We start from the raw sequence: 9,758 nt of genomic DNA, 5'->3' as shown, positions 1-9,758 counted from the left end.
TTGACGGCGACGGTGATACACATCTGAATCTGATGCCCAACCTGATCACGTCCATCGATCTGTCGCTGCTGCCAGGGCAGGCCAGCGACGGCATGGACACTGCCGATGACTCCAAGTACGGTGCGGAGGACGCAAACGAGGAAGGCAGGGTCGATCTACTAATTTTTCATGTAGTAGCCGCATCCGGCTCTGAACCTGAAGCACGGAGGCACGCAAGGAGAGAGCAGCAAAAGCGCGTTCGAATTGTTTTGTGATCGGAAGGATACGACACCATGCGGCCCTGTTGGCATTTCAACGAACTAATCCTTTCAGCCATGACTTTTCAGCAAAATAAAAACGACATGATTTTCTTTCAATCCACAATGTACAGTGCCCTAGTGGAAATAAAAAGAATCCAAAATATTGCACAATCTGAAAGGAGCAGAATTAGACTAGTAGATACATACATGGAATAAAAACTATAAATTTTAGCAAAATAAGAATAAAAAACACAAATACAGAAAATAATTATTCAGCCGGCCGGAACGCATGTGAACCCGAAGCAACCCATCCAGAGGCTCCTCGACGCCTTCTTACGCTGCTGCTTCCGCTGCATGCATGCGAGATGTGACATCAATTGACAGATCATAATTACATTACCGGTTAAGAGACAAGTGCTACAATATCTGCGGACATACATACCCTTGGCCTGAGGTCGTCGTCGTGGACGAACTCCGGCGGTGGCACCTGGTACAGGTCGGCGTCGACGCGCTGCACCACGCGCGCCACCTTAGCCGTGCTGGTGCTCTTTGCCGGTGTGCGCGGCACAGACGACGGGACCACGCCGTCGTACGCCCTCGCAGGCGTCGCGGCACGGGGGCGCTTGCCGCCGCCGCCTCCGTAAGACCTCTCCGCTGGCCTCCGGACCTTCCTGCTGACCGGCGGTGGCTTCCGCGGGGGCGGCGAGTACTTGAACCACACGTCGCTGCGGGCCTCCAGCTCCGCCGCCGCCGCCGCCGCGGCGTACCTCTCGAAGGGGACCGCCGCCGCGGGCGTGGCCAGCTCGGCGCTGCCGTAGTAGTTGTAGTTCCACTCTCCGAATGCCGGCACGCGCCGCCTCCTCGCCTTCTGCACACGAACGACGGCGATCCAGTGCATAGTAAGGAACACTATATTGCGAAAGAACGAAGCGTGCGGATTGGTGCATGCATGATAGCTAGCCTCGTCAATCAAATCATTAGATAGGGGTAAATAGAGCAGCAATACAATCAATCAACTTGTCATGGTCGAACAACGATTGCTTTCATCGGTTATATAAGTTTGTTGGTTTCAGCCAGGGCTTATCAGCTGGGCTCTCACAACACACCAGCACCGGTCAGATTTATTAGCCTAAACCAACCAACGAACATGCTGATTGACTTGTTCTTCACTTACCTCCATTTGCTTGCTTGGGTCCGCACGGGGAGGGGGTGACAGGGGCAGACGACAGAATGAGAGAAGGATCGGAGAGGAGAGAGGCTGGTGGGATCACAATCGAGCGAGAGAGCTATCTATGGTCAGAGAGTGGGAAAGCCTAGTAGCCAGGCAGCTGCCGTGTGGTAGTGAACCAAGATGGACGGACATTTTATGGACGTGTGAGCCTGTACTGTATTTATAGCCGTAATTAAATTAATAAAAAGGCGGGCGGGCGAGCTAGAGAACGATCGAATTGAACAGGGCCGCGGTGTGTGTGATGGATGTGAGGCCTTGACTTGAAGGCATGAGCGAGCATGGTAGGTATCCAAGGCAAGGCATGCAGCAACAGCCAATGGATGTAGAGCTAGCTAGAGCTACAGTAGGTCGTCCTCGGCCTACGTACGCAGGCAGTGCAGCACAGCAGTAGAAGCTACTCCTACTAGTACTGCGCAGTGCGCACTGGAGCGCGCAGCGAGGCCGGTGACCAGCAGGGGACACCGGCCAGAACTGCGCCGGGGCGTGGGCGACTGGCCGGCCGGCGTAAATTCGAGTTTGACGTTGCGTCCATGGCTCATGGGGCATGGCTGGCCGGCGCCTGGTGCTCAACGTGGCTTGGCTTCCCACTGCAAGTCTGCAACTGCATGCGATCGATCGGGCGCTAGCCGCTGTTGACGACCTGCGCTGCACGACGCGTGGCTGCTGTTGTGTGTGTGTCGACCTGGACTGTACTGACGGCTGACGCTGCGCAGCATGGGTGAGGGCCCCGGGTGTCGCTGTGACGCTGTGCGCGGCTGCAGTGCAGGCCGGGTTCAGTCTTCAATGACCTTGTACGTACGCTTGCATGCGTTTATTTATTTACTTTAGTATTTATAGGAGGGGTACGTTCGGACGTTCTGCGCTAGCTCTAGCAGCGGGTGCTGTGATTTGTCCATCATTCTGCCTTTAATTTGGGTTGCGCAGGGCAATGCAAACTACGTAGCCAGTAGCCACTCTCCTACGTATGCGTACGGGGTACTACTAGTAACAAGTCAGAATGCGAAAGTGACCTTTCTCGCGACAGTAGAGAGTAGACTTCCCCGTTCGGGGAGGCTACAGGCAGGCCAGCTGCTTCGGCTTTTGGGCGTGTTTAGATCCAAAATTTTTTGGGTTTGGGATACTGTAGCACTTTCGTTTTCATTTGGCAATTAGTGTCTAATTATAGACTAATTAGGTTCGAAAGTTTGGTCTCGCGATTTCTCACCTAACTGTGCAATTAGTTTTTTTTTTCGTCTACATTTAGTACTCCATGCAAGTGTCGCAAGATTCGATGTGACGGGTACTGCGCAAATTTTTTTGGTTTTTGGATGAAACTAAACGGGGCCTTTATTTGGAACCTTGGAAGTGCATGTGAACCGTTGATAATAAATACTACCCTCGGGCAATGCAAAGAGTTGGCCAGGGCCGAGCTAAGACTGTTCGGGAGGCCGTATCGTATCGTGGATTATTTACTGTGGATTGGTTTGATGTGAGAGAAAAACACTATTTTTAACTGGAAATTTACGATCATTTACGAGCAAGCGAACAGGCACAGCTGGGAAGGAAACCGGCCGGTCGTCCTAGACTACACATACTGCCGGACATACTACTGCTGCTAGGCATGGTTCCAGGATTCAAAGGCCTCGTTGGTTTCGCTGAAATTTGACTGATCCTGATTTTTTTTAAGGAAAAATACTGCTTCTTCGCTAAAAAGTACTATTGAAGTAGCACCGAAGAACTTGGCGAAAAACTGAAAAAAAAATTGGTGCCTACCAAAACAGACGAGATTTGGAAAATTCGGGATCAGCTGTTGTTGACTAATAAAAAATCATATATTGATAAGATTCGGCCAAAATTTAACTGTGCCCTTGTTTAGTTCCACCCAAAATCCAAAAAGTTGCTACAGTACTTGTCACATCGAATGTTTGCGGCCTGTGCATGGAGCATTAAATGTAGACGAAAAAAAAACTAATTGCACAGTTTGGTAGGAAATTGCGAGACGAACGTTTTAAGCCTAATTAGTCAATGTTTGGATACTATTTGCCAAATAAAAACGAAGATGCTACAGTAGCCCCCAAAATCTAAATTTCGCGAACTAAACAAGGGCTATAATTCATAGTTTCCTCCTGTTATATATACACGTGAGAAGAACAAGATAATGACTTTTAACCTCTGGAGGCACCAGTGACTTCTCAGGAGCAATTTTTCTTGTTTGCGAGTGACATTTTCTTATGTTCTTACACAACTTTTCAACAGATGAGAACGAAGCTGCGTCAGTGTGTTCGCTGGTTAGTGCCGGTGCTGGTGCTGGTTTGGGCTAGCTGGTGCTGGTTTTTTTTTTTAGAGAAAAACACTGTTGATTGGTTGAATAAGTCTGGCTGAAACTAACAAGCGAACAGGGTGTTTGGACCAAAACGTCTGAAGTTTTTTGTACGAATGATTGATTTTATTAATTCAATATCATTACGTTTAATTTGGGGATGGCAACACATATAAAGTTTCTCCTTAATTTGGCTGCTCTTCCTGAGCTAGTCAACGTGTTTTGCTTCTTAAACTGATGTCAAATACCTGAAGACGACGGTACAAACAATCTGATCGTTGCCCCGCAACGGCACACCCAAATCCTCATGGGAATTTGGCAACACCACCGGTGGTTTCATATATGCCCATTTAGGACCTGTTTATTTAGATGGCATAGTTTTAGAAACTTATGGTTTTATATATAAGTCAAAAACATATAAAACTATTGTTTAGAAAAAAAAGATCTGGGTGCAGTTTCTAAAACTTCAAAAATTCTTCGGTTTTGACAAAATCATTGTTTTAAAAACTACAAAGTGTGTTGTATCCAAACACCCATGTGCTTTTGAAACCAAAGTATTTTACAAAATCATATTATTTATCTAAAACTTCAAAAATATTTTGCATCCAAACAGAACCTCATTAGTACAAAATGAGTCATGTAAATGCACTTAACATCCAAACAGGTTGCGAAATCTACACATGCTGAAGATAGAAAACAGGACCTGCTCCCTAGTAAATTATGTATTCTTGGGTTGAAACTTAACACAGAGTCCCTACTGAATATAATAATAAAATTAAATGAAAGGGGAAAGTTTTACAACAGAGTCTAGCCACTTGCCCACTTTACAATTACAGGGACTATTTACTTTTTTGCTCTATGGATAACTATTGTAGTGAATTCGAATTTTTAACGAAACAAAAACATGACTTGTTATCATGTAATGTACGTTTCAACAATTTTTTTTGAACATGGAAGGCAATCCCCATTACTCGTAACCTGATGCTAAATCATTGGCCACCAAAACGTCAGTACAAGGTGGAATACTATCCATAATACACTACTGCAGATGGCCTCTTTGCCGAGTGCTTAGGGCACTCGGTAAAGCCTCTATTGCACTCGGCAAAGGCTTTGTCGAGTGCCGCACTCGGCAAAGAACCCGTCGGCAAATGTTTCTTTGCCGAGTACCACATATCGGGCACTCGGTAAAGCCTTTACCGAGTGTCACGTCAGCACTCGGTAAAAAAAATCCGACGTCAACTCTGACGGCCTCTTTGTCGAGTGCCACCTCAGCGGCACTCGGCAAAGAATTTTTTCTTTTTTTTTGAAAATTCTTTGCCGAGTGCCATGGCTCTGACACTCAGCAAAGCTGGAAAATTGGATCTCTGCTTCCCAGCTTTGCCGAGTGCCATGGTCACAGCACTCGACAAAGCCCTCTTTGCCGAGTGTGGCACTCGGCAAACAGGAGAAAATGCTATTTTTGGTTTTTTGCTTTCCATCAGTACAAACAAAAAAATCACATATATATCAACACACAGCACAGGATATATCACATACACATCCATATTCCATCACATACACATCCATAACCCATCACATACACATCCACCATCCATAATACAACAACAACAACAACAACAAAGCCTTTAAGTCCCAAACAAGTTGGGGTAGGCTAGAGTTGAAACCCATCAGAAGCAATCAAGGTTCAGGCACATGAATAGCTGTCTTCCAAGCACTCCTATCTAAGGCTAAGTCTTTGGGTATATTCCATCCTTTCAAGTCTCCTTTTATTGCCTCTACCCAAGTCAACCTCGGTCTTCCTCTGCCTCTCTTCACGTTACTATCCTGACTTAGGATTCCGCTACGCACCGGTGCATCTGGAGGTCTCCGTTGCACATGTCCAAACCATCTCAACCGGTGTTGGACAAGCTTTTCTTCAATTGGCGCTACCCCTAATCTCTCACGTATATCATCGTTCCGAACTCGATCCCTTCTTGTATGACCGCAAATCCAACGCAACATACGCATTTCCGCGACACTTAGCTGTTGAACATGTCGTCTTTTCGTAGGCCTAACATTCTGCACCATACAACATAGCAGGTCTAATCGCCGTCCTATAAAACTTGCCTTTTAGCTTCTGTGGTACCCTTTTGTCACATAGGACACCAGACGCTTGCCTCCACTTCATCCACCCTGCTTTGATTCTATGGCTAACATCTTCATCAATATCCCCGTCCCTCTGTAGCATTGATCCTAAATATCGAAAGGTATCCTTCCTAGGACACTACTTGACCTTCCAAACTAACATCTTCCTCCTCCCGAGTAGTAGTGCCGAAGTCACATCTCATATACTCAGTTTTAGTTCTACTGAGTCTAAAACCTTTGGACTCCAAAGTCTCCCGCCATAACTCCAGTTTCTGGTTCACTCCTGTCCGGCTTTCATCAACTAGTACTACATCGTCCGCGAAAAGCATACACCAAGGGATGTCCCCTTGTATGTCCCTTGTGACCTCATCCATCACTAAAGCAAACAAATAAGGGCTCAAAGCTGACCCTTGATGTAGTCCTATCCTAATCGGGAAGTCATCCGTGTCTCCATCACTTGTTCGAACTCTAGTCACAACATTGTTATACATGTCCTTAATGAGCCCGACGTACTTCGTTGGGACTTTATGTTTGTCCAAAGCCCACCACATAACATTCCTTGGTATTTTATCATAAGCCTTCTCCAAGTCAATAAAAACCATGTGTAGATCCTTCTTCTTCTCCCTATATCGCTCCATAACTTGTCTTAGTAAGAAAATGGCTTCCATGGTTGACCTTCCGGGCATGAAACCAAATTGGTTCATAGAGACCCGCGTTATTGCTCTCAAGCGATGCTCGATAACTCTCTCCCATAGCTTCATAGTATGGCTCATCAACTTAATTCCCCGGTAATTCGTACAACTTTGAATATCCCCTTTATTCTTGTAGATCGGTACCAATATACTTCTCCTCCACTCATCAGGCATCTTGTTCGATCGAAAAATATAGTTGAACAGCTTGGTTAGCCATACTATAGCTATGTCCCCGAGGCATCTCCACACCTCGATTGGGATACCATCCGGTCCCATCGCCTTACCTCCTTTCATCCTTTTCAACGCCTCTCTGACCTCAGATTCTTGGATTCTCCGCACAAAGCGCCTATTGGTGTCATCAAAAGAGTCATCCAACTGAAAGGTTGTGTCCATATTCTCACCATTGAACAATTTGTCAAAATACTCTTGCCATCGATGTCGGATCTCATCCTCCTTCACCAAGAGATGCTCCCTTTCATCCTTAATGCACTTAACTTGGTTGAAGTCCCGTGTCTTTCTCTCACGAACCCTAGCCATCCTATAAATGTCCTTCTCTCCTTCCTTCGTACTCAAATGTTGGTAAAGATCCTCGTACGCTCTACCCTTTGCCACACTTACAGCTTGCTTTGCAGTCTTCTTTGCCACCTTGTACTTCTCTATGTTGTCCACACTCCTGTCATGGTACAAGCGTCTATAGCATTCTTTCTTCTCCTTAATAGCCCTTTGGACTTCCTCGTTCCACCACCAAGTATCTTTAGCCTCGCGTCCCCTTCCTTTGGTTACTCCACACACCTCTGAGGCTACCTTTCGAATGTTGGTTGCCATCTTGTCCCACATGTTGTTTATGTCGTCTTCTTCCTTCCAAGAGCCCTCTTTGATAACCATTTCCCTAAATACCTCTGACGTCTCCCCTTTCAGTTTCCACCACTTTGTTCTTTCAATCTTAGCTTGTTTATCCCTACGGGCACGCACCTGAAAACGAAAATCTGCCACCAAAAGCTTATGTTGAGAAACAACACACTCTCCTGGTATCACCTTACAATCCAAGCATGCTCGTTTGTCCTTTCTTCTTGCGAAGGACAAAGTCAATCTGGCTACAGTGTTGTCCGCTACTGAAGGTCACTAGATGAGATTCTCTCTTTCTAAAGAAAGTGTTGGCTATCATCAGGTCAAAAGCTACCGCGAAGTCTAGAACTTCCTCTCCCCTCCTGATTCCTACTACCATACCCAAAACCTCCATGAACTGCCTCAAAACCTGCGCTTGTAGTACCTACATGCCCATTAAGATCTCCTCCTATAAAAAGCTTCTCACTACTAGGTATAGCTCTAACCAGGCCATCTAAGTCTTCCCAGAACTATCTCTTAGCACTCTCATCGAGGCCTACTTGGGGGGCATACGCACTAATTACGTTCAAGACCATATCACCAACGATAAGCTTGACTAAGATAATCCTATCTCCTTGCCTTCTCACTCCCACCACACCATTCTTGAGGCTCTTATCAATCAAAACTCCTACTCCATTTCTATTCGCGACTGTCTCTGTGTACCAAAGCTTGAAACCTGTATTGTCCACCTCCTTCGCCTTCTGACCCTTCCATTTAGTCTCTTGAACGCATAATATATTTACACGCCTCCTAGTCGCGGTATCAACTAACTCTCTTAACTTACCTGTAAGTGACCCTACATTCCAACTACCTAAACGGATCCTAGTTGGTTCGACTAGCTTCCTTACCCTTCGCACCCGTCGACTCAGATGCAAAGACCCTTGCTCATTTTTCACTACACCCAGGCGTCGATGTAGCGCGCCACTAAGGAAGCGACGACCCGATCTTTGGTCACTTGACACCATGCCCAGATCACGACACGGCGCGTCACGGGGGTGACGACCCGGCCCTTGCCCATTTAACACCATACCCGGGTTCCGATATGGCGCGTCGCTAAGAGGGTTACGCCCCAACGATTTTCTTTCGGGTTTCATCTCCATTAAAGTGGCTAAGTTTTTACATTGGCTCGCCACGCCTAACACAACCCTCCTCCTTTACTAGGGCTTGGGACCTGCTATGCTGAGACACCGTAGGCGCCCCACCATAGGCGGAGTTCCACCATCCATAATACATCACATACAAATCCATTGTTCATAATCCATCACGTACATTCACATCATCCATGACAATATCCATCATATATATATATATATATATATATATGTGTGTGTGTGTGTGTGTGTGTATGTGTGTAGTAGTAGTCCAACATAAAGCTAAGTCTAACATAAGTCCATGCAACATGAAAAGAAATGAATAAACGGTACCTACTGCCAGCCTCCCCACCCGGAGTGTGAACTGCCACCTTGAGGAGGGTCAGTTGGCCACCCGGCCTATGGAGAAGGGTCACCTTGAGGAGTCGGGTTCGAACCCGCCGACTGTGGTTGCACAAAGGAGAAGCGAATTCATGAGTATCTACAGGAGGGCCGCACAAGCTAAAGGAATTTCAATGCCCCGCTCCTATCCGAGACAGAATTTCGGCAGCACCTCCCCGCTATTCTCCCGATACACGTTCTGCAAGGGAGAGTGTGTATCCAGAGAACAACAGGGAGGTGATGCCGAAAGTCTGTCTCGAACCAGAGCGAACCACGGAAACTAACCTCATCTACGCATCCGTAGGATGTCCAAAATACGTGGACAATCCGAAAGAGATACGGTCGCAGATATGCAAAGATCTACATACCTTCGACCGTATCTCTTTCGAATAGGAGACGCCTAACTGGGCTACGTGACCATATAAAACATGCATGCAAAGGAGGAGGGGGTTATACCTAGGGTGGCGGTGGAGCCAGGCTAGCGGGGCAGTGGCGTGTCGATGCAGTGGCGAGGTGATGCGGTGCAGGCAGACCAGCAGCGCCAACGAAGATGATCGGGGTCGCCGAGTCCCTCCCACGGGTCCTTCTCCTACATAAAAAGACAATAGGTTAGAATCCATTGAAAATTTCGGCAGCACCTCCCCTGCATGGGGAGGTTTCCAAAACCTGCAAGAAGCGTAGGCGCGATGGCCAACAACCATATATATACCAAACATAGTGAAAGGATCAAGATGCCCAAGAGGGGGGTGAATTGGGCTAATTCTAAATTTTCTTGCAATAATCAAATCCTACGGTTAGCCCAATTAACGCCTTGTG

The 9,758-nt window shown here is 46.8% G+C and overlaps 1 protein-coding gene across 1 annotated transcript; it reads right to left on the bottom strand.

Moving 5' to 3' along the window:
* Window positions 1-511: 511 nt before the first annotated feature.
* LOC136451214 (uncharacterized) lies at window positions 512-1,551 on the bottom strand. Its single transcript, XM_066451943.1, has 3 exons — window positions 1,414-1,551; window positions 682-1,107; window positions 512-589 (listed from the first exon to the last, which is right to left on the bottom strand). The coding sequence occupies exons 1-3, from the start codon at window positions 1,417-1,419 to the stop codon at window positions 512-514; spliced, it is 510 nt and encodes a 169-aa protein (XP_066308040.1). The 5' UTR covers window positions 1,420-1,551.
* Window positions 1,552-9,758: the final 8,207 nt, after the last annotated feature.

This window comes from Miscanthus floridulus, chromosome 5, assembly GCF_019320115.1.
Source record: "Miscanthus floridulus cultivar M001 chromosome 5, ASM1932011v1, whole genome shotgun sequence".
NCBI lineage: Eukaryota > Viridiplantae > Streptophyta > Magnoliopsida > Poales > Poaceae > Miscanthus > Miscanthus floridulus.
This window is presented reverse-complemented; position numbering and strand designations above follow the sequence as displayed.